This window comes from Culex quinquefasciatus, chromosome 1 (genome assembly GCF_015732765.1).
Source record: "Culex quinquefasciatus strain JHB chromosome 1, VPISU_Cqui_1.0_pri_paternal, whole genome shotgun sequence".
In the NCBI taxonomy this organism is placed as follows: Eukaryota; Metazoa; Arthropoda; class Insecta; order Diptera; family Culicidae; genus Culex; species Culex quinquefasciatus.
This window is the reverse complement of record NC_051861.1, coordinates 109,915,077-109,941,804: the sequence shown is the minus strand read 5'-3', so window position 1 is coordinate 109,941,804 and position 26,728 is coordinate 109,915,077. Positions and strand designations below refer to the sequence as shown.

The 26,728-nt window shown below is 31.9% G+C and overlaps 1 protein-coding gene across 1 annotated transcript in view; it reads left to right on the top strand.

Moving 5' to 3' along the window:
• The first annotated feature begins 1,273 nt into the window (after positions 1 to 1,273).
• LOC6044369 overlaps positions 1,274 to 26,728 on the top strand; it is a 50,739-nt gene continuing 25,284 nt past the window's right edge. Inside the window, 2 exon segments of the mRNA XM_038266620.1 lie at positions 1,274 to 1,420; positions 12,275 to 12,847. Coding sequence (XP_038122548.1) covers positions 12,478 to 12,847 — 370 coding nt within the window. The 5' untranslated portion in view covers positions 1,274 to 1,420; positions 12,275 to 12,477.

Here is a 26,728-nt window from a genome sequence, read left to right as displayed (position 1 = left end):
GTGTACAGCAGAAAGGTACTTGTATGAAACCGTTCGTTAGTGCCCTCATCCTCAGAGTGTCACTTTTTGAAATCGCGTGTGTGCCAAATAAAGTGACTCGGTAGAGTTGTTCTCTTATTCTTATTGTTTAGATTGTTAGAATGTTTCATTTATTGTATATTTTGTATATTCTTCTTCTTTTATAGTTTTGTTCTTTTTCAAAATTGTTTGTTTTGTTACCTTTTTTGTCATTTTCTTTGTTGTTTTTTGTTTTTGTTTAAGTTTTTTACGTTTTTGTTTTTTTATTTTCATGATTTTAATTCTTTTGTTTTTTATGTTTATGTTTTTATTATTTTATTATTTTAATTTTTATACTTTACTTCAAATTTTAAACAGCTCTACCCCTCTTTCGGGACAGGAAGCATCAAAGGTCGCACGCACATTCTGCACAGAATCAAAACATTGCCGTTGTATTTGTGCACGATTTCCCTCGCGAAAAACACTGTGTGGCGATCTCGACCGGCACACGAGTGGCAGATTGTAGGGGGAGAGGGGGTAATATGCACCCCCTAAGGAAAAACTGTGATTTCTCAACCATTACAGCATTACTGGGGAAGAATTTTGTTCGATGTTCTAAAACAACTATTATTCTTCGTCATCCATGTGAAAAAAGTCTTAAAAAACCTCAAAATTGTTCGAAAATATCACATTTCTAAAAACATTTTCGATTCATTTCAAACAACCATGCGGGGCAATATGCACCGCAACATTGGGGCAAAATGCACTAAAACAACGGGGCAAAATGCACCACAACATGGGGCAAAATGCACCGGGTAAAAGCAGTTTTCACTAGTCACCACTAGATGACACCGCTGTTTTTACAAAGGAGCTTCACAGCGGTGCATTTTGCCCCGACCACGTTTTTGCAGAAAATTTAATAAAAATGCATTTTTGATGTTTTTGGACTCATCTATCTACAGAATTGTGAAGATTATGGCAAAAACTATACACCTCAACACTTACAATAACAATAAATGCTTTTATATTGTCCAAAAATCATAATGAAAGTTCAATGAAAATTAGATGAAAACACAACATTTTAAAGTTTTGCAAATAACTTAAGATGTTTTTATACTACGATGCTCAAATTGTTCCAGCATGTTTTAGCAACGTTAAGCTTCCAATTTCTATGATTTTTTCCCCGTAAATTCTTCCAAATACCGAGAAAAGCAGGGGGTGCATTTTGCCCCGGGGGTGCATATTACCCCCTCTCCCCCTAGTACTCTCAGTTAGTGTTTGAGATTTGAGTCGTGCGCGCCGAATGTGTGTAACGGTTTTTCGCGGGGAAATTTCTAAAAGACTTTTGCTTTTGCCCGAGTGTGGAGGAAAATTTCGTGGCAAAAGGAAGAAAAATGGATGTGACGTAATGGAAAAAGTGAAGGTTGAAATTTGAGATGATTTTCCAAACGATGAAAAGTGATAAATGAGCAATGAGTTTTGCGTTTTTTTTTTGAAAAGTGATTTGACGGTAAAAAATTATGTTTTGCAAGAGGCAGAATATTTTTAGAAATGTTTAACCCTTAACGACCCCACCAACTAAGCAGTGTCAAAAGAGTGGCTCAACTTTTGACAGTTGCAGGGTCGTTAAGGGTTACAAATACAGGGTGGCAAATGCAAATCTCCCACCACCCTCGGAATGCTCTCAATAAGTGAAGAAAAAAGAAGGAAGCAATGCAAATTGAGTGTTTCAATTCTGCCCACATCTGACTGAGCAATAAATATACTAATAAGTTGTAAACTTGCTTGATGGTGTGTGCGTATTTTCACTTGTATTGGTGAAAGAGTGCTGAATTTATTATATTTTTATTATTATGATGGTGAATGGCAACTGCTGCTGCACAGCAAGCAAGCAAACCGTCATTTGAAAGTCAAATCAATTGGTGACATTTCTCCACTCCACTAATCAAGCTTCGGCGGCGAGCAAAACTTGATTCCAAAAGGAGAACTTGATATTCAAAATATCAATTTTTGTCCGATTTTTTTTTCCAATTGAGACAAAAAATCGAACAGAATATCGGAAAATTGATGACGCATACAAAAGTGCACGATTTTTCAACAAGACAAGAGGGGTGGTGCCGGCTCCAGAAAATGTGTTCTGGCTTTCCACGGGAAAAGGGATGAGTCATCCTTACACTTTTGGAACACCCTGCACTCTGCAGGAGGGGAAATTAATCGGATACGATTTGCAACTGCAGGTTTTGGTTTGGGAGATGGTTTACTTCCCCGAGCAAAATATTTTTTTTAATTTGTATTTAAATTTATCAGATTTGAAAATATGTAAAGCAAGGCTTATTTTTTTTACTAATTTATAAAAGTAAAAAAAATGTGTAATTTTGTTTACCTCAATTCTGACTGAAAAAGTGACATTACACCAGAAAAGTGGTAAAATTACACATTTTCAGAGGTAAAATTACACATTTTTTTCTGAATTTATAAAACTAAAAAAAATGTGTAATTTTTTTTACCTCAATTCTGACTGAAAAAGTGACATTACACCAGAAAAGTGGTAAAATTACACATTTTCAGAGGTAAAATTACACATTTTTTTCTGACATAAAAGACCCCTTCCCAAATGTAATATTACCATGATTTTTTTTTGCTGAGTACCAAAATCAGATTTTTTTTTTGTATTTGCTGATAATTTCGTTGCTGGCTTGTACAATGATTTGAATTTCACACCGAAAAAAAACGATGGTAATATTCATCAGGAAATGGTGACAGATTGTGTGGCTAAAAAAATGATGAATTTTACTCCAGAAAATGATGAATTTTCATCAGTTTTTGATAAATATTTATCAGGTTCACATTTTTACACATTTTTTTATGTAATATTACTCTGGAAAAGAGGTAATATTCAACCTACCAAATTTTCAACATTCCAAAATTCAACTTTTTTTTCTGTGCAGACAAAAAAATTTTAAAAATATACTTCGATTTGTTAAATCGGGCAAGAAAATATTTGTATTATTTTCTAACTATTCTAAAACTCACAACCTTAATAAAGAATAAAACAATATTTTATTGGTGAAATATTACGTCTTTTTGAGTAATTTTAGCTTAAATAATGTGTTAAAAAATTGAATTTTATGCAAATTTTACAAGTTTCTGATGTAAAATTACACATTTTTGACACAAAATCTGCCACTATTACCAGATGTATGTAATTTTGTAAGGTGTAAATTTTGAAGGTGTAATATCACATCTTTTCTGGTGTAATATTACCTCAATTTAGATTGACAATGCACTAAAACACTGAAAAAGCGATAAATTTAAACGTTTTTAGAGGTAAAATTACACATTTTGTATGACATAAAAGATGTACCCATTCCCAATTTAATATTACCAAGTCTTTTTAACTGTGTACTTATCAAAACTTAATATCATACTTCAATTCTAATTTTGGAATGTTGAAAATTTGGTAGGTTGAATTTTACCTCTTTTTTGAGTAATATTACATGAAAAATGTGTAAAAATGTGAACCTGATGTATATTCATCAAAAACTGATGAAAATTCATCATTTTCTGAGGTAAAATTCATTATTTTTTTGACACAAAAGCTGTCTGCAGCTGTCACAAATTTGCAAAACATCAATTATTTTATGATAATATTGTTTTCTTAATGTTTTTTTCCTTTTCTGATTTTGAAGTCCATTGTTAAAGATTTATTACAAAAAAATCTTTATTTGATTCAGAAAATGCCCGTTATTCAATGTATTTTAAATAGTTAACTATCGATTTTACAAGTTGTTTCAATAAAAATATATACTTTGCAATATGTTTTAAACTTATTAGAATTTTCGAGATTTTATGGTAAAAATTTGAACATTGTTAGATTTTCCTAAATCATAATTAATTGGACTGAATCCAAAATAAAACTATTCATGAAAAAAACTCTTACAAATGAAAATAAAAATTAAAAATCACTCTAGTGAGGACATTGGAAAAATCTGGAAAGTCAGCAATCTTAAAAAATATATAAAATTTGAAGTGTCAATTTTTCTAAAAAGAAATCAAGACAAACTCGCAAATACAAAACATAATTAAAATTAAACATATTTTGGGGACATCCATAAACCACGTGATCACATTTTTTTTAAATTGTAGACCTTTCTCCTCTTCCTTTGTGGAAACACAGAAAAAATGATGGTAACATTTATCAGGGAATGATGACAGATTTTGTGTCAAAAAATGTGTAATATTGCATAAGGAACTGGCAAATTTTCATCAGGTTAACATTTTTACACAAGTTTTATGTAATATTGCTCAAAAAAGAGGTAATAAATATTTAACCTACCAAATTTGCAACTTTCGAAAATTCTACATTTTGCTGTGTAATATTTTGTCATACGAAAAAACATGAACTATAGTAAATATTTGTAACACTTCTAGGTGCCATCCAAAAATGACGTAGCTTTTTTAGAGAATTTAACCCCCCCCCCTCTCTCATCCTCTTCTTGCTCGGAACATATTGCCCTTACAAAATACATTTTGTATGGATCGTCTTACCCGTTCCTTTTCCTAAAATGCTACGTAATTTGTTTATGGCGCATTTTTTTAGATTATTATTTTAAGCTGAATAATTACAATTATGTCTAATTATGTCAATCAAATTTAAAAAGTCTTTAAAAAAAGTTTAAATATGAAACTTTATGTGAACTAAGGATTTTTTTGTATTATTTAATAAACATTTTTGATTATTGATTCAATTTCAACATGTTCAAATTAAATAAATAGAAAACTTTTCTTGGATCACAGAATTATTAAGTTTAAAAATTCAGGTCTGATGGTTTTTTTTAACCATTTTCGGTTTTGTATGGGAAAAATGCAACTGGGGGTCAAAAACTCTGAAAAAATATACGTCAACATTCGAAAAAAAATTGGCAGTAGAGGGTTAAAAATGCAAGTTTACTAACAAATCATGTTTATTTTTTTGTATGAAAAAAAGTTCATTATTTATCCACATTTATAATTTTAAGATTAAAAAATTCAATCGTTGAAATAGTATTTAAAAATCAGTAACACATTTTTTTATTTGTGAAACCATATCAATTTAAAACAACAATTACCTCAATCACCAGAAACAAATCAAGAATACATAAAAGTTAATTAAACTGAAAGGTGCAAGTTTATTAGTTATCAATTAGTCAGGTAGTCAAGTTTAATAGTTTATTGATAAGTCGTGATATTTTTTTAGTCTAGAAAAAGTTCGCTATTTCGAATTTTGTTACTTGAAAACATTTTTAGATTTTTGTTTCGCTTTAAAAATATTTAAAAGTAAGTTAGCCTTTTTTTTAAGGGGACATCCGTGACAATCACCTTCACACCCAAATAAATTACCTCAATCACCAGAAAAAATCAATATTGCCTCTTTTCGAGTAATTTTACCTAAAATAATGTGTAAAAAGTGAAACTTATTCAAATTTTACAAGTTCCTGATGTAAAATTTCACATTTTTGACACGATATCTGTCACCATTCCCAGATGTATGTAATTTTAGAATATGTAATATTACATCTTTTATGATGTTTTATTACCTCAATTTAGAATGAAAAAGTTCTAGAACACTGAAATAGCGGTAAATTTGAACATTTTTAGAGGTGAAATTACACATTTTTATGATATACCAGATCTACCCATTCTCAGATGTAATATTACAATGATTTTTTTTAACTGTGTACTTATTAAAACTAAATTTTAAATTTTAATTCTTATTTTGAAAATTGTTAAGCGACTGTCACAAATTTGCAAAACATCAATTAATTTATGATAATATTGTTTTCGTAACGTTTATGTCTTTTTCTTATCTGAAGTCCCATTTCAAAAAGATTATAAAAAAACCTTTATTTGATTTAAAATTCCCGTTATACAATGTATTTTAAATAGTTGGCTATCGATTTTTCAAGTTGTTTCTATAAAAATATTTTTTTTTCTTGCAATATGATTTAAATTTATTAGAATTTTTGGAAAAAGGTTTAAGATTTTTCTGAATAATAATTTCGACTTTACCCAAAAAAAACTAATCATAAAAAAAACTCTTACAAATAAAAATAAAAATTTTAAATCACTCTCGTGGGGACATCCGAAGAATCTGAAAAGTAATTTATTCGAAACATAGTTTGGGGCCTTCCATAAACCACGTGATTGAACGAACGAAGTTGACTTTATAGCTGTCGGCCACCATTGCTAGTACCAACCACTAGTGTCTTCCTTTTATCTACAAGGACTTCGCCGCCCTGGGCTTCTAAGTGTATGAAAGTATGGCACGGAGCGACGGCGCCGAATACCCATATTTACACAAAGAATTTTAGAGCGCCAACCACGTGATTACTTTTATTTAAATTTAAGGCCTTTTGTAGACAATATTTGTTTAAATGATAAATCTAGAACTTTAGAAAATATTTGGAACTGCTCTAGATACCATCCAAAAATGACGTAGCTTTTTTCGAGGATTTGAAAATCTCCCCTCCCCCCATCCCTCATCCTCTTCTCGCTCGTAGCATATTGCCCACAAAAAATCATGTCAATTTTTTTAAATACTCGATTCTTGAAAATTTAAAAAAGGTAGAAATTTTAAAATTATTCAACTTGAAATTGTGTTTTCTTGGACGTTGGAGTTTGGTAAAAAATTTAAAAATTCAACTCCAAGTTTAATAACAATCAAATTTTAAATCTTGAATAAAATTGAAATATGAAACTTTTAGTGAACTAAAGATTTTTTTGCAGTTATTTGTATTTTTTTATTATGGACTCAATTAAAATCTTATTATGTAGTACAATTTGAATCATTACCCTTTATAAATGAAAGAAAATAAATTCAAATTAAATAATTTTAAAGTGTGTTTTTTTGGGATCACGGATTTTTAAAGTTTCCAAATTCAAGTCAAAGTTCAATAACGTGGGAGGTATGGGGGTTTTTATTGAGGAACCATTTGGGTCCATTTTGGGCTCGTAAGGAAAAACTGCAACAAGGAGGTCAAACATTCTGAAAAAAAAAATGATAGGGTAGAGTAGTCATCAATGAGACACGGGGAACAATGATAAAATGGCTCTCACAAGTCGTAGTTTCAACCAATCAGGCTCATATTTGGGGGAAAGGTGTGTCTACTTGATACACGTTTGCCATAATATTGGCTTTGGTTATGGACGCTCCCTTGCAAAGTTATTCATAAATGTTTGATTCTGGGGTGTAAAAGTAAATTATGGACAAAAATTACATTTTCGCTCATAGGCTGCCATTAACACAAAAACTATTTTTTCTTCAGATTTCTTTCGACTATTCATAGGGAATGAGTTGGGCTACAATGTCCTTTCATCAGTTTTGACCAAAATTAAGAATATACCCAGAATCCAGGGCTGTCTCATTGTTCCCCACTCTTTTCAGCCCATGGGTAACAATGAGACACTTTGATTTTTCTTCATTAAACTTTTCAAAATCTTTGTAAATCTTTCAAAACATGAATTTAAAGTGATTTTTGGCATATTTATTGAGTTTAAACTTCATTTAACCAAAAATATAAAGTTATTTGGCATGAATATATGGATTTTACAAAATTTAGATACTTTTTAGTATAACTTTTGTTAATTAAAGTTTCAAGTTGGCAAAATTGCTTTAAAATGTTCAAGCCAAGTCACCTGCAATGATACAACACAAAAACATGATGTTTAGCTCGAAAAGTTTTGATTTTTATAGAGTGTCTCATTGTTCCCCACCTGTCTCATTGTTGCTGCCAAGTGCGTCTACAATGAGACAGTTGAATAACTCTGGCTGTAGACATCAGATCGATCTCATATTTTGGTCAATGCTAGAACACTTTAATAGAAAGAAAATGTAACAAAAAGCTCATAGAAAAATGCAGATGATAAAAATACAAAAATCATTGAAAGTTGAAAACCAAAAGTGTCTCATTGATGACTACGCTACCCTACGTCATTGTCATTTGGCACCATATTCAATTGGATTTAAAAATGAAAAAGGAAATGTGAGTAAATTTAACATCCTTCCACTTTGATGAATACTAACAAATCATGGTTATGTTTTGTCCAATATTTTTAGTTCATAATTTAGTCAGAATTTTATAATTTAAACTCCTTTTTAAAAATGTTGTTTTTGTTTTAAAAGAACTTAAAAGTAATCAAGCCATTTTAACTTTTGAAGGGATAACCACAACAATTCCATCATCTTCACACTTAACTTAATAACCTCAATCACCAAAAAAACAATCACATCGTGTCTCAAATTTCATCACATTCCGTTCCAAGGCCCACCCATTGAAGGTGGCTGGCCGGAAGTATTTTTACACTACCCCACTCATTCCACCTTAAAAATAACTGGCCATTTAAGGTTGAAATGCCATTTCCTCCAGTCAACGGCAAGGGAAGGGTGCAGTTGAAAAATGAAAAGAAAAACCGAGAAAAAACTGATTGCTATATCGCTATATCGATTTGAAGTGGACCCTTAACTGTTTTGCACTTAGAGTGGAGCCTTAACTCAGTTAAGTTAACTGTCGATTTTGCTTTATTACTTTTTTGTTTAGTATTTTAAACCTTCTTTTATCTAATTATCGAAAAAAAAACAAATAATGCTATGTTTAAATAACAGTGAAAATCTATTTAAAAAAAAAACTGATTCTGTTAGAATAAGAACCGTAAAGTGTACCGGTTCCCCTTAATCTCGTTCTGCCTAGTGCCTACTAGTCATTAAGAACCCAACCAGGAAGAAGCTGTTTGCAGCCAACAAACGCCAACTCCATGTCTGGATAGTGTCTTGCTTCACTTAGTTTTGTAGTCTGCTGTTTGAATTGATTATACTTTTCGCACACACGCCAGGCAGTAGCGGGCGTTCCTCGAAAAAACCGGTAGCCAGACGTCAGTCAAATGGATGAAGTGGTTTTTAGTTTTTTTAATTTGAGAATTTTTAACACTTTGTCGGGTTTGCTGTCAGAATTGCAATTTTAGGGGGAGGTCCGATTGCGAGTTGTTAATTGATTTGAAATTATCAAAATTTGCAGTAGAAATTGAATTTCACGGTCTAAATCGGGATACATTGTCTTAAAAAGTTTAAAAAATACAAGCTTAAATCAACAAATTTAACGTTAGTCACTCGCTGCTAACACCTCCTAGATAAAAGCAGCAGAGCCGACCCCAATTAAATCCCTTTGTTATCGGCGGGGGTTGCAACGTTCCGTTCCGAAAGGCGTTGGTCACGGCATCGTTTCCAAGTATTTTTTATCGATTTAAAATGTCACCTCAGAGCTTGTGTCTTGTGTTTCTACCCCTGCTGGTAGGAAGAAATTGCATGTGCATCGACTCATCGAGACTCGGAAGCCCCGGGTAGTAGGACGTATTATAGATAACGAAGAGCTCGGGAGAAAAAGCTTATCGGTAAAAGCAGTCGAAGACCGGCGAAGGTTTGCTTGGATGGGATGAAGTCACCGAGTTGTTGGGATTCCTTTTTTTCTGTGGGGGGCTGTCCATAAATTGCTTCCTGATTTGTCAAAATTAACTGTTTTTGCAAACAAAATTTCATTCAAAAATAAACTATGATCAAAAAAAAATTAAAACTATGAAATCGAAAAAAACCACAGATCAGATTGAGAAGACTACATTATCACTTACTGTTACTCAAAAAATCTCTCACTCACTTCCTACTTACATACTCTAATTTTTGCTTTCACCCTCAATACTCATATACAAAATTCTTTGTGCTCACTTACTCAGTATCTTGTTCTCATTACATTTTTTTCCTTTCTCAATCAATTTTACACTAGGTCATTTTTTCTTTCAATAACTCACTCAATTGAAATAATTACCACTCACTCAATAACACTCACTTGAAATAATTCTTTTCTAGCTCACTTACTCATTCATTTATTATCATCAATCAATTTTCAAATGATATTTTGAGCATGCATGAAAGCATGAAAAAATCACTCAATCTTTCATTTCCAATCACTCTTCCACTCACTCACTTATGATTTTGTTTATAATCATTAATTTCCTCATTCCTCATTTACCCTTTCACCTACACTCACATCCTCATTTGATCACTTTCTAAGTCACTTCCGCATTTAATCATTTGCTCACTCACTCTCTCACTCATGGCCATTAACCAACTTGAAATCATTATCTTACCCATTCAAACACAGAATCCTTCTGTCTCAATCACTCATTTTTTTATTCTCATTGATTCATTTAAAAAAATCTAATTCAAAATTATGATTGAATAAATCTTTATTTTAAAAAGGACAAATATCTTATAATGCACCCGAATCATAAAAAAGTAAATACCAAATAAATTAAAAAAAAAAATCATTTATCACTCACTGATTCTTTCGTTCTCATTCACTCATTTTCTCATCCTCGATCTGTCATTCTTGAGCAATTCTGTGATATTTCGGTTATTTTTTTTTTTTTGCATTTTTTAATCCGGCTGAAATTTTTTTCATGCCTTTTGCCCAAAGAAGCCATTTTGCATGATTTGTTTGTCCATATAATTTTCCATACAAATTTGGCAGCTGCCCATACAAAAATGATGTATGAAAATTCAAAAATCTGTATCTTTTGAAGGATTTTTTTGATCGATTTGGTGTCTTCGGCAAAGTTTTAGGTATGGATAAAGGACTACACTGAAAAAAAATTATACACGTTAAAAAAATTGATGATTTTTAAATTTCACTTTTAGTCACTAAAACTTGATTTGCAAAAATACACTATTTTTATATTTTTTTACTTTGTGATATGTTTTAGGGGACATAAAATGCCAAATTTTCAGAAATTTCCAGGTTGTGCAAAAAATCTTTGACCGAGTTATGATTTTTTTAATTAATACTGATTTTTTCAAAAAAAAAAAAATAAATAAATATCAGTCGCAAAAATTTTTTAACTTCATTTTTCGATGTAAAATCAAATACTTTAGTGAAATTTTGATAAAGTGCACCATTTTCAATTTAAAACCATTTTTAGGTAACTTTTTTGAAAATAGTCGCAGTTTTTCATTTTTTTTAAATTAGTGCACATGTTTGCCCAACTAAAAAAAATATTTTCGAAAATTGGATATAATTCTCTTATTTGCTTTTTTAAACTTTGCTCATTCTCTCATTACAAATCGCTCATACTTTGTTTCATCCATTCTTTATTTTTTTTATTTAATTTTTTTTCCAAAGAAAAATCTAGAATAGCCCTTAATAAAAAACAAAAATCTAAAATTATTTAAAAAAAAAAACAGAAACTAAGCAAAACTCAAAACACAATTATCCCTTCCTAAATTTAATACGTAAATATCATTAATTTCCTCACTCTCATTCTTATTTACTCACCGGTCCGAACATTTTCTCACCACTCAAGTATTCTCTCTCACAAGCCCCTTCACTCTTACAGTCAGGCTTTCTCATTCACTCACGCAATGATCCGATTGATTTCAATTGAGCGGTGAGAGATTTTTCGGACTGGTGAGCAAATTTGAATGAGACAGTGAGAATGTGGAAATAAATGATTGAAAGTGAATGATTTGGTGATTGAGAGAATATTTTCGAGATTAAGTGAGAGTTTTTAAGAGCAAATATGAAAATGAGTGAGCAAATGTTTGTTGTTGTTGTTTTTTTTAGTTATAGATTGACTGATAGAGAAAGAAAGAATGCGTGAGTGAGAATGAGTGTGTTTGTGAACGATTCTGCGAGATAGTGATCAAGTTAGGGAGAATTGAAACAAGCGATGAGAGCGATATTGATTGAGAGCTGAGCTAGAGAGAGAAAAAAGGAGTAGTAAATGAATGAATTTTCTACGAAAAAGCAACTCATCATTTTAACAAATTTTAGCTAACATTCTCTCACTAACTCACTAAATCTTGTTTTCTCACTTATTCATATTCTCATTCTCACTCTTTGATTCTCTCGTTTACCCACAACCCAATCACTCAAATAGTTGATTTTTCTATGATTAAAAATTAATGAAATTTAAATAAACAAAATTAAATATAATTATTTATGTTCGAGAGAAAGTTAAAAACAACGTCATTTCTGGACGACCCCCTTCAATTGACGTTGGTACCGAAGGCGAAAGCAAACAACACCCATATAAATTCACTTTTCATAACGCAACACAACTTGTATAGTTTTCAACTCGAATGCGTTCGAAAGAAGAAGGAGAGCCCGCAATTGATTAGGGCATTTCTTATCATCACACACATTCCATTCCATGGTGGAATTTTTAGCTCAAGTTGATCGTCTGTATTTTTTAGCATCTGTGAACTCTGTGAAATTATGTAGCACGAGCTCAGTCCAAGTTGGGAAAGTCCCGAGGAAAGAACTTTTTTCTCCGGAAATGAAATAAACTAAGGAAAATAAGGTGACTCAAAAGTGAGAGTGTAAACAAAAACAAAAAAAAGTAAACAAACCCTGAATGAAGAAGAGGAAGATCGCGTGACCAGTGCCTCATCGCCAAATGCTCCTGTGTTTGTTTGTGTTTCTGTGGAAGATCCTTCGGAACATGTCGACCATTTCGGCCACGATCCAGCAGGAACGGCAGCTGGAGCTGCTCAAGCTGCAGCTGCTCGATCATCAGCGGCGCCGGCTACGCCATCTGCAAAAAGTACACCAACAGCAGCAGCAGTGCCAACTGGTGGCCAAACCGCAAACTACAAACTATCAAAAACTAAAGAAAATGGGTCGCGGTCAGGCGGCTAAAGAGAACTTTCTGTTGGCGAGGTTTTTGTTCGGGACCGAGCAGGGCACGATTCCGGAAGATGGCGCCGGAGAGGAGGAGGAGCTGGGTTACTTGCCGGGAGGTGGAGGAGATTTTGCGAGTGATAAAGGTATTATTTTTTTGTTTTGTTTTGTCGAATTCCGGAAAGTTGATAAATTTAAGTGAATCAGATTTTGAGTGATAATTTATTCCAACGGAACGAAAAAAGATTTTTTGACTGCTACTGAATCATAGATGGCACCTCAAATCATTGAGAAGATTCACACTAATTTCATTGAAATTGTCCATCTGGTGGCGAGTGCTGTAAGCTCGAGGAAATCAATTGTGAATGTTTTCGATGCAACTATTTTCAAGATTTTTAATTACTTTTGAAAATACATCCAATATTTATTTTTAAATATTTGCTAGTCAAACATAGATGGCACCACAAATCATCATGGTGAATTGAGGTTTTGCAGCGCGACTGTGTTTCAAATGTAGGTGGCGCCAAAATGAGGTTACTTGCCAAAAATCGCATTCCTTTCTGCTGGATTGAAGAACAAAATCGCTTATTTCTCATGATTCCCTGCACCAATCATAATGAAACTGGTTGCAAAAGACGAGAAAAATTTTTTGCTATAAAATAATGAACATCAATTTTTAGGCGCGCAAAAATTAGTGACCTTTTTCTTTAAAAAACATGTTTTGGAACACGTAAAAATTAGTTTCCCCGTATATATCAATGAAATATACAGTTATAAAGTTGATAACAAATGTGTTTACGTATATTCAACCATTATTATTGATTTTTGACAGACTTTATTGCCAAATAGTCCAAATTACTATCTTTTTATAAATTTACAGTTTTCTCATTGAAAAATCAAACAAATTTTGGAAAGTCGTACACCAAATTGTTGGAAATAATTTTTCTCATCCGAATCCGGCATATGTTTTGTAAAAATGTTGATTATGGAGGAAAAAACACATTTTTTCAAAAAATCATAGGTTTAAGCTATTTGTTCATAGGTGGCGACATGTGTCTTTTAGCATTGCTGCAAATCCTCTATTGCATTCAAATTTATCATGGAACGCTATCTGGTGGGGAGTAGTAGACGACCAAATTATCTAGTCGAGAAGAAAGATCAATTTTAAAAATTACACCTAATTTTTCATTAAAGAGCGCCATCTGGTGTTAAGTAGTAAACGTTCTATGGATTGTTTTGAAATATATCTAATCATGTTCTCAGCGGAAAGTGGATTTTTTTTGTGAATTCCCAGAATAACAAAGAATTAAAAAAAATATCCAGTGGAGAGTAGTAGAAGCTCAATAATTTGAATTGGCAAGTTTATGTAATCTAAATAGCAATTTTTTTAATTCAAAAATCAAAGTTCAATTGGAATTCGATTGGAAGCCCTTTAAATTTGCTAGTCAAACATAGATGGCATAATAAATAATAGAACGGGTCAACCTACCCCAGTTTGAATAATAAAATCTAGCATAATCTAGCAAATACATTGTTTACAGTCAAATTGAAATTGAGAAAATGTGTTAGGTAAATCACAGGTTAAACTGCTTTCAAATTCTTGTAGCGAGCGCTACCTGTTGGTGAGTTACAAAAGCTAAAATAAAAATCAAAATTAGAGCTCAAAATAAAATATATTTTAAAGAGAAATATCAAACTAAACACATTTGGCATCCCAACTCATAAATGTCAGCTTCAGAAAAAAAGACTTCAAATTTGCTATTTAAACATAGATGGCAGTCTAGTCAAAGTGAAGATGATCTAAACCAGTCATAGAAAAAAAAAGTTTTCGCTTTGTGATGATATTTTAAATCAATTTGGACCATTTTTTGTTTTGAAAAATAGAAGAAAAAATAGTGTTGGCGAAATGAGATCACATTTTACAAATCAAAAACAAAAAGTTTTATGTGCTACTAGTCGAACATAGATGGCACGGTAAATTATGAGGTAATGAGCTAGATCTATAAAAAAAGATGCAATTACATTCTTAATGAAAACGCTATCTTGTGGTGAGTGGCATAAGCTAAATAATTTAAATCGCATGAATATATGAAGCAAAAACAATTTCCAACAGTTTAAACAAATTTTTGTTTATTTCCTGCTAGGAGAAAGGCTAAATCAATCACAAGAATTTCAATCAGATTCTTTCGAAAAAAGCTGCCTTTTGATGAATAGTGAAGCGATCTAAAAAAAACCTTATTTAGCTAGTCAAACATAGATGGCATGAAATCATAATGTTTATGGGTTAAAAAATCAATCAAGTTAGTTTATTTATTTTTGCGAAAGTGTAAATAAATGACGATTTTGAGCCTTTTCAAAAGCTTGCAATGGGAAAAACATTTCTTCATTATGCTAGTCAAACAAAGATGGCACGTCCAATCATTCAGGTAGTGAAGTATATCTATTACAAGAATTGCAATCATTTTTTTTTTTGAAGACGCTATCTTGTAATAAATAGCAAAAGTTCAATAATTTAAAGTGAAGTGACAAGGCCTGACTAGCTAGTCAAACATAGATGGCATGAAACCAAATTGTTTTTTTTGGGCTAAAAATCCATCAAGTGAGCAGTCTTATAAGCTCCTTGCAATGCAAAAACATAACTTCATATTGCTAGTCGAACATAGATGGCACGTCCAATTATTCAAGTGGTAAACTAGATCACCTCAAGAATTTCGATGATTTTTTGTAGACGCGTTCTTGTGTTGAATAGTAAAAGCCCAATAATTTTAAGTGAAATGAAAAGGCTAGTCAAACATAGATGTCATGAATCCTACAAGTTTGGAAATTATTAAAGTTTATTTATTTATTTTTGGGAAAGTAAAATGAATCAGATTTTGCGGCTTTTTATGAGCTCCTAGCAGTATATAAAAAAAAGTTACGTCATATTGCTAGCCCAACATAGATGGCATATCCAATCATTCAGAAGGGAAACTCGATCTTTAACAAGAATTGCAATTATTTTGTTTCGTTTTTTTTTTTGAAGACGCTATCTTGTGTTAAATAGTATAAGCTCAATTCGTAATTGTAATCAGAATTTTCGACGTTGCTAGTAAATCATAGATGGCATTTCCAATAGAGAATTTGCAGCAAAGCTAAAAGACACTTGTCGCCACCTATGAACAAATAGCGTAAACCTATGATTTTTAGAAAAAATGTGTTTTTTCCTTCCTAATCAACATTTTTATAAAACTTATGCCGGATTCGGATGAGAAAAATTATTTCCAACAATTTGGTGTATAACTTTCCAATATTTGTTTGATTTTTCTATGAGAAAACTGTAAATTTAGAAAAAGATAGTAATCTGGACTATTTGGCAAGAAAGTCTGTCAAAAATCAATAAAAATTGTTGAATATACGTTAACACATCTGTTATCAACTATAGGCCCCCAAAACCAAAGCTAAAAACTCTATTCGCCACCTACATTCGAGTAGGAGAACTTTGGTGCAAGGTTACGTTTACGTTTTTGCGCGATAAGTGCAAAGGGGAGTGAAAACTATTTTAAGGTTTTTTAAAAGAAAATTGATCTTTTGTAATGAAAAAAAGTTAACAGGAGGTAAGAAATAAAAAGTTCTATCGACTGACTTTTTGATTTTTTTTGCTAAGTTGCCTTTTTCATTGAAAATTCTGTGATCCGGATTGAAAACGCGAGAATGAGGTTAGATTGCTAATTTTGAAAATCATTCCAATTACCATTTTTCAAGCAGAGCTTTGCTTTTATGGTAGAAGTGACTTTAAAAAATATTTGTCCACTTGAATAATCTTCATTCTCAATTGATTAGTTAGATTTTGGTTGATTAAAACATTTCCTTATTTTGAATCAGATAATGAACAGGTTAAATCGGCCATCATAAAAATATGTTCGTTTATATCAATTAAGCTATTTATTTCTTACGTGAAAATGGCATAATTTGCTAATAATGTCGATTTTATGATGAAATAAAACAATTTCAAATTTCAAATCAATTTACTCGCTGTAGGTTATAATGAAAACATCACCCCAAGTTTCAGCGCCCCCTAGTGGGGGGTAATTTTGACGTTTGATTGCCTATATAACTGGTTATTTCCTTGATATATACAGGGAAACTCATTTTTTCGTGTTCAAAAACATGTTTTTTAAAGAAAAAGGTCACAATTTTTTGCGCGCCCAAAATTTGATGTTCATTATTTTAAAGCAAAAAATTTTTCTCGTCTTTTGCAATCAGTTTCATTAAGATTGATGCAGGGAATCATGAGAAATAAGCGATTTTGTTCTTCTATCTAGCTGAAAGGAATACGATTTTTGGCAAGTAACCTCATTTTGGCGCCACCTACATTTGAAACACAGTCGTGCTGCAAAACCTCAATAATTAAAGAGATTATCTAGAACAAAATGGAATGATTTCAATCAAGTTGCTATGCGCCCTCTGTTGGTCAGTAGTCAAAGCTTGTTACATTAATTCTTTTGAAAAAAATACCCTTCCTAACCAACTAATAATGCTCCACCCATGATCGGTTTCATTCCACAACTCAAGTGTCGCTCGAGAGTGAGTCACTCATCATTCCACAAAGCTGGTGGTGACACAATTCTTCGGGACAAAGTCCCCAAATTAGGTTGCTTGTAAAGCAACTCTAAAGAAAAAGCGCAGGCAATTTTTCGCCCTCAAACTCATGTTAGAAAATTTGTTTAGGAAAACTTTCCCGAGAAAAAAAATCTTTTCCGGCACTTTTCCTAAATCTGTTGCGTCGTTTTTCACCTTCCAAATTTACGACTGTCAACAGTTGGGGTTCGTTCGTGCGAATCCACCTTAGATTTAAACCGAAAATCCACTTAAGTGGGGAGGGGAAGCTTTGTCGAACAAGCCTCCCGAACAAGAGCTCTTAAAATTAATTTATCACCATTCGTGGCGAGCAAGCATAGACCAGAGAGTTCATTTCGCAAACACAAACGATTTATTTTTGGAAACCATCCAAAAAATTGTTTGACAATGTGTAGGTGCAGTTTTTTTTTATTATTATTTTTTTCTGAAAACACATTTTGACACGAAGAAATTTTTCATATTGGGACGTCAGTCTTTTTTATAATTGCAATCGGAAAGTTGTCGAAAGACAATGCCAAGAGTAATATAACCTCTCTGACTTGTTTAGATTTCTCTTCGAAATTAAAAAGCAAATGCAAAAAGATTGATAAATATCTACGAAATAAAAATAAGCGTGCCAAAGTGGACAAATCAATAAGTGAGCACCGTTACAAATGAAATTTTTTTTTTCAATTTTAATTTTTAAGCCAAATTTTAATAAAAAAAAAACAAATTTTGTACAAAACTTTTTAGAAAAAGCAAACTCTAAATTTTCTTTTTATCAGTGCACAAAGCTTAACCCACTGACAAAAAGCGACTCCGCCGTGCAGGTTTCGCAGAAATCGTCAATTGCACGGAAAACAAAACAGACAGCAGATATCTCGAATTTGGCCTGACACACCCACGCACTTCTTGAAGTCGAGAGAGTGGCGCCAATTTTGGGCCGGGTTTGTGGTTTTCGAGCATCACCGCAAATCGAATTAATTTGAATAACAGAGGTTTTGGGGAAGGTTTCCAGTTGTCTCTTGTCCGGAGATTTATGAGAGTATAATTTATTCTTGAACTTTTAATTGGATTGTCTGATTCGAAAGCGATTCAGATTTAAATGATTAGAGTGAAAAAAGAGATCTTTTCTGTGATCGCAGCGCCACTAGCAAATAGTGGTGAATAGTGTAACTTGGAACTGTCAAAATAGGTTTCGCTACTCACCACAGTAAGTGCAACCATTTTTGAAGATTTAGCATAGTTCGCAGTTATCGCAGCGCCACTAACAGAGAGCGGTGGATAGTGTGACTAAGAAATGTCAAAATAGGTTTTGCTACTCATCATTGAGGATTTGCAGCGCGCCTGTGTTTCAAATGTAAGTGGCGCCAAAATAAAGTTGTTTGCCAAAAATCGTATTCCTCTCTGCTGGATTGAAGAACAAAATCGCTTATTTCTCATGATTCCCTGCATCAATCTTAATGAAACTGGTTACAAAAGACGAGAAAATTTTTTTGCTTTAAAATAATGAACATCATTTTTCGGGCGCACAAAAATCTGTGATCTTTTTCTTTAAAAAACATGTTTTGGAACACGAAAAAATGAGTTTTCCCGTATATATCAAATAAAAAAAAAACAGTTATATAAATTATAACAGATGTGTTAACGTATGTTCAACAATTTTCATTGATTTTAGACAGACTTTCTTGCCAAATAGTCCAAATTACTATCTTTTTCTAAATTTCCAGTTTTCTCATAGAAAAATAAAACAAATATTGGAAAGTTATACACCAAATTGTTGGAAATAATTCCGGCATTTGTTTTATAAAAATGATGATTATGAAGTAAAAAACACATTTTTTTTTAATCATAGGTTTACGCTATTTGTTCATAGGTGGCGACATGTGTCTTTTGGCTTTGCTGCAAATCCTCTATAGCAGTCAATTTTTTTTTTTGGAAGATTGAGGTTTTGCAGCGCGACTGTGTTTCAAATGTAGGTGGCGCCAAAATGAGGTTACTTGCCAAAAATCGTATTTCTTTCTGCTTGATTGAAGAACAAATTCGCTTATTTCTCATGATTCCCTGCATCAATCTTAATGAAACTGGTTGCAAAAGACGAGAAAAAAAATTTTGCTTTTTAAAATAATGAACATCAATTTTTGGGCGCGCAAAAATTTGTGAACTTTTTCTTCAAAAAACATATTTCAGAACACGAAAAAAAATAGTTTCCCCATATATATCAAAGAAATAAACAGTTACATAGTTGATAATAGATGTGTTAACGTATATTTAACAATTTTTATTGATTTTTGACAGACTTTGTTGCCAAATAGTTCAAATAACTATCTTTTACTAAATTTACAATTTTCTCATAGAAAAATCAAACATAAAGTGGAAAGTTGTACACCAAATTGTTGAAAATAATTTTTCTCATCCGAATCCGGCATAAGTTTTATAAAAATATTGATTTTGCAGGTACAAACACATTTTTTTGAAAAATCATAGGTTTACGCTATTTGTTCATAGGTGGCGACATGTGTCTTTTAGCTTTGCTGCAAATTCTCTATAGAAGAACAAAATCGCTTATTTCTCCTGATTCCCTGCATCAATCCTAACGAAACTGGTTGCAAAAGACGAGAAAAACTTTTTGATTTAAAATTATGAACATCAATTTTTGGGCGCGCAAAAATTTGTGTACTTTTTATTCAAAAAACATGTTTTGGAACACGAAAAAAATAGTTTCCCCGTATATATCAATGATATAAACAGTTATATAGTATATAACAGATGTGTTAACGTATATTCAAACATTTTTATTGATTTTTGACAGTTTTTCTTGACAAATAGTCCAAATTACTATATTTTTTCTAAATTTACAGTTTTCTCATAGAAAAATCAAACAAATATTGGAAAGTTGTACACCAAATTGTTGGAAATATTTTTTCTCATCCGAATCCGACATAAGTTTTATAAAAATGTTGATTTTGAAGGTAAAAACACATTTTTACAAAAAATCATAGGTTTACGCTACTTGCTCATAGGTGGCGACATGTGTCTTTAAGCTTTGCTTTGCTTCTCTATATTTAAAACAAAGGTTACAACGAGTAGTTCAATTAAGAAGACATCAATATTGAAAATATACTTCATGACTGCAGCGCCACTACCCCATGATGGCGACTAGCTGTACTAAGGAATGATAAGAATGTAATTTTTTTTTAATCATAGGTTTACGCTATTTGTTCATAGGTGGCGACATGTGTCTTTTGGCTTTGCTGCAAATCCTCTATAGCAGTCAATTTTTTTTTTTGGAAGATTGAGGTTTTGCAGCGCGACTGTGTTTCAAATGTAGGTGGCGCCAAAATGAGGTTACTTGCCAAAAATCGTATTTCTTTCTGCTTGATTGAAGAACAAATTCGCTTATTTCTCATGATTCCCTGCATCAATCTTAATGAAACTGGTTGCAAAAGACGAGAAAAAAATTTTGCTTTTTAAAATAATGAACATCAATTTTTGGGCGCGCAAAAATTTGTGAACTTTTTCTTCAAAAAACATATTTCAGAACACGAAAAAAAATAGTTTCCCCATATATATCAAAGAAATAAACAGTTACATAGTTGATAATAGATGTGTTAACGTATATTTAACAATTTTTATTGATTTTTGACAGACTTTGTTGCCAAATAGTTCAAATAACTATCTTTTACTAAATTTACAATTTTCTCATAGAAAAATCAAACATAAAGTGGAAAGTTGTACACCAAATTGTTGAAAATAATTTTTCTCATCCGAATCCGGCATAAGTTTTATAAAAATATTGATTTTGCAGGTACAAACACATTTTTTTGAAAAATCATAGGTTTACGCTATTTGTTCATAGGTGGCGACATGTGTCTTTTAGCTTTGCTGCAAATTCTCTATAGAAGAACAAAATCGCTTATTTCTCCTGATTCCCTGCATCAATCCTAACGAAACTGGTTGCAAAAGACGAGAAAAACTTTTTGATTTAAAATTATGAACATCAATTTTTGGGCGCGCAAAAATTTGTGTACTTTTATTCAAAAACATGTTTTGGAACACGAAAAAATAGTTTCCCGTATATATCAATGATATAAACAGTTATATAGTATATAACAGATGTGTTAACGTATATTCAAACATTTTTATTGATTTTTGACAGTTTTTCTTGACAAATAGTCCAAATTACTATATTTTTTCTAAATTTACAGTTTTCTCATAGAAAAATCAAACAAATATTGGAAAGTTGTACACCAAATTGTTGGAAATATTTTTTCTCATCCGAATCCGACATAAGTTTTATAAAAATGTTGATTTTGAAGGTAAAAACACATTTTTACAAAAAATCATAGGTTTACGCTACTTGCTCATAGGTGGCGACATGTGTCTTTAAGCTTTGCTTTGCTTCTCTATATTTAAAACAAAGGTTACAACGAGTAGTTCAATTAAGAAGACATCAATATTGAAAATATACTTCATGACTGCAGCGCCACTACCCCATGATGGCGACTAGCTGTACTAAGGAATGATAAGAATGTAGAAAAATGACTCTTTTCAACTATTTGATTTGTAGCTGCAGTTAGCAATTCAAACAAGGTTGTTTCAGCATATTTTCCCAGTAGTTGGAAAAATGCCAAAGTAATTCCGATTTTGAAACCGGATAAAAATCCTGCTGAAGCCTCAAGCTATCGGCCCATTAGTTTGCTTTCATCTATAAGTAAATTATTCGAAAGACTAATTCTTAATAGAATGATGACGCACATTAATGAAAATTCAATTTTCGCTGATGAGCAGTTTGGATTTCGCCTTGGGCATTCAACTACTCATCAGTTGTTGAGAGTTTCAAATTTAATTCGAAGCAACAAATCTGAGGGCTATTCTACTGGCGCTGCTCTTCTAGACATAGAAAAGGCATTTGACAGTGTTTGGCATAAAGGTTTGATTGCGAAATTAAAAGGTTTAATTTTCCGATTTATATCGTGAAAATTATTCAAAATTATTTGACGGATCGTACTCTGCAGGTATGTTATCAGAATAGCAAATCTGATCAACTACCTGTACGTGCCGGCGTCCCTCAAGGAAGCATTTTGGGTCCAATTTTATACAATATTTTTACTTCTGACTTGCCTGATTTGCCCCCAGGATGTCAGAAATCACTTTTTGCTGATGACACAAGCATCTCCGCCAAAGGCAGAAGCCTTCGTGTCATCACAAGAAGATTACAAAAAAGCTTGGATATTTTCAATTCTTATTTGAAAGAATGGAAAATTACTCCAAATGCTGCAAAAACTCAACTTATTATTTTCCCTCACAAACCAAGGGCTGATTTTCTTAAACCAAAAAGTCATCACATTATAAAGATGAATGAGGTAAATTCAAAGTGGGAGGATCAAGTGAAATATCTTGGACTTGGTTTTGACAAAAACCTTACTTACAAGGATCACATTGAAAGTATCCAGGTTAAATGTAACAAATATATTAAATGTTTGTATCCACTTATAAACAGGAATTCTAGACTTTGTCTCAAGAATAAACTGTTAATTTATAAACAAATTTTCAGACCTGCCATGCTTTATGCTGTGCCGATCTGGACAAGCTGTTGCTTAACCAGGAAGAAAAAACTTCAGAGGATTCAGAACAAAATTCTGAAAATGATTCTGAAACTTCCTCCCTGGTTCAGCACCAGTGAACTTCATCAATTAGCCGAAGTTGACACTTTGGATGTTATGTCCAATAAGATAATTGATGCATTTCGACAAAAATCATTGCAGTCTTCAGCTGCATTGATCCGCTCTTTATATAGTTTATAAGTTAGTTTTAAGGTATCCCTTTTCCCTTCTGTACATGTAGGACCTCCTACATTTGAAATCACTGAATAGCGAAAGCTACAATATTTCATGAATAAATGAAAGTTGCTAGTATTTAAAATTGAGGTGAAAAGTCATCGTTTGTGATTGGACACTCAATAATATTTTAACTGAATGAATGTACATGGAAAAGAAATTTGAATAAATATAAATTTAAAAAAAAAAAAAAAAAAAAAAAAAGGTTGTTTCAGCACCTGTAAATTTTTTTACTATTCTGAAACTGTTCAGAAAACGGTTTAAGTTTATGACTCATATTATTTTTCATTGCTAACCAGCTAATTTCAAATCAGCTCTAACCTCAACAAAGAGATTCAAAGCGTGAAAAGAAATACATAAACATTTGGCATCAAAATTCAAAACAATCACGTTTCAAGGGTTGGGAAAAGTTGGCACAAGATCATCGTTCTTCATTTTCATTAATATTCAAAAGTTGAAAAACTAAAACAAGACTTAGAACATCGCGGTGAGTCGAAAATCTGTGCAAAAAAACAACAATCGAAAAAAAAAACAAAATAACCTTCTGAGTGAATGTGTGTGCGAGCCAACAACCAGAGCAGGACCACCGCCACCACCATTTGGACCACGCAGCGAGACGATAATATTTATACTTTATAATTGCTTTATTTTATTTTCACGGCTTCTTGCTGTGAGACGACGACGACGACCGGGGCAAGGGATTGCCGTCATTTTGCTACCCCAGTCAGCAGTAGCAGCAGTTTGCACCACATTTGCTGATGGTCCGGCTTGAATGGTTGAAAAATGAGTTGAAAAATCGACTCGAGTGCACTCTGGTGGGGAATTTTGGAACCTTTTTCTAAGATTTTCAAATTGTTGAAAAGCTTTCGATACACTGAAAAGTTACAAACAAAAATAAATTAAAATAAAATTTAACATGTTTTGTATTTTTTTTTTTCATTTTTGACATTTTATTTAATTTTGTAATTTTTATCAATTTTGTCATTTTTGTCAATTTTGTAAATTTTGACAATTTTGTCATTTTTTAAAATTTTTAATTGTTATCAATTTGGTCATTTTTGTCAATTTTATCAAATGTGCCAATTTTGTCAATTTTGTATTTTTTCAATTTTTTAATTTTTTTGAATTTTGACAATTTTGACAATTTCAACAATTTTGTCAAATTGGTCAATTTCGTAAAGTTTGTCAATTTTGTCAATCCTGTTAAGTTTGTCGATTTTGTAAATTTTGTCAATTTTTTCATTTTTTCTGTATTTTTTTTCAATTTTATCAATTTTGTCAGTTTTGTCAATTTTGTCAATTTTGACAATTTTGTCAATTTTGACAATTTCGTCAATTTTATCAATTTTGTCAATTTTGACATTTTTTTCAATTTTGTCAATTTTGTCAATTTTGTCAATTTTGTCAGTTTTGTCAATTTTGACAATTTTGTCAATTTTGACAATTTCGTCAATTTTATCAATTTTGTCAATTTTGTCAATTTTGACATTTTTTTTCAATTTTGTCAATTTTGTCAATTTTGTCAATTTTGTCAATTTTGTCAATTTTGCCAGTTATGTAATTTTTTTTCAATTTTGTAATTTTTATCAATTTTGTCATTTTTGTCAATCTTGTAAATTTTGCCAATTTTGTCATTTTTTTAAATTTGTATTTTTTTTTTCAATTTGGTCATTTTTGTCAATTTGATCAAATGTGCCAATTTTGTATTTTTTTCAATTTTTTATTTTTTTTTTGAATTTTGACAATTTTGACAATTTTAACAATTTTGTCAAATTGGTCAATTTCGTAAAGTTTGTCATTTTTGTCAATCCTGTTAAGTTTGTCGATTTTGTAAATTTTGTCAATTTTTTCATTTTTTCTGTATTTTTTTTCAATTTTGTCAATTTTATGTATTTTTTTTCGATTTTATCAATTTTATCAATTTTGTCAGTTTTGTCAATTTTGTCAATTTTGTCAATTTTGACAATTTTGTCAATTTTGACAATTTCGTCAATTTTATCAATTTTGTCAATTTTGTCAATTTTGACATTTTTTTTCAATTTTGTCAATTTTGTCAATTTTGTCAATTTTGTCAATTTTGTCTATTTTGTCAATTTTGTCAATTTTGTCAATTTTGTCAATTTTGTCAATTTTGTCAATTGTGTCATTTTTTTCAATTTTGTCAATTATGTCAATTTTGTTAATTTTGTCAATTTTATCTATTTTGAAAATTTTGTCTTTTGGTCAATTTTGTCAATTTTGTCAATTTTGTCAATTTTGTCAATTTTGTCAATTTTGTCAATTGTGTCATTTTTTTCAATTTTGTCAATTATGTCAATTTTGTCAATTTGGTCAATTTTGTCAATTTTGTTAATTTTGTCAATTTTATCTATTTTGAAAATTTTGTCTTTTGGTCAATTTTGTCAATTTTGTCATTTTTGTCAATTTTGTCAATTTTGACAATTTACTACAGATTTTGTTTTAATTTAACTCAATTTTCAAAAGAACAGGTTTTAAAAAAAGTTTTACAAAGTGTTTTGTTCGGCATCAGCATTCCAATTTTATAATTTTGTAATGAGCTTCTGCTATTCGCCGCCATGAGCGCTCACAAGAATGCAAAGACTGGCAAAGCAACCAATCTTTTTTAAAATTGTATCAATATTTCATTTTAGATTATGTGGCTAATCAAAAATTATTCTTAGTTGCGCTATCATCCACTACATGACCTGGCGCTGCAATCGCAAAAGTGACACATTAAATTTAATTTCATTTCCTGAATTCTCATCTCAAAGCAAAACAGTGGGTAACGAAACACACTTACAAATGACTTTTCGTTTTGATCGTCATCTCATTTAGTGGAACTGAACACAACTTGCTGCGCGATATTGTCGTTTACCTCTGGGCGAGGCAATAAGGCGTAAAATGAACATTATTCACAGTTTGTGATGGTGACGGTGCAAATGGCGCTTTGTTTCGCGGTACAACTTTCAAGGTTAGGTTGGTTTGAAGTTGTGAGTGCGTTGAATCAAAGTGAAAGATCTGAAGCTAAGGTGTGGTGGGGCCGCGCTTTGATTGATGCTAATTGTTGCATTTTTTTTTTGCAGTCTAGACTTGAAGAAATGGTTTGACATTCGAGTCGTCGACGAGTGGCAAAAGCGATCGAACCGCGTTGACACCTCCTCACCTTGAGAGGCAGTTCCAAGAAGACGCCAGCAAAAAACGACTTCTTAAACCCAAAACCGCAAACTTTGCTTCGATGCACTCTCCTCCTGAAGTCTGTGAGATGGTGATCAACAGGTCCAAAGTGCAGCGCCAAAGATGGATCTGATTACAAAAATACACACTCTTGAACTGTCACCACCACGCCACGCCACAACCGATCTTAGTCTTGGTCTTGGTCGACGACGAATCACAGAAAGTGCAAGCGACATCACACGCGGCATCGATTACGACATGATCTGTAGAGGGGTTTGGTCGTGGTGGCTTGGGAAATAGAAATAGTTTAGTTCCGCTAGTGGCCGCTTGGAGCTGTGGCGCTGTTTGAAGTTAGGAGAAGTCTCAATTGTGATGTTTTCGGGTTTAATTATCAAAATTGTACATGAAACCTAATTT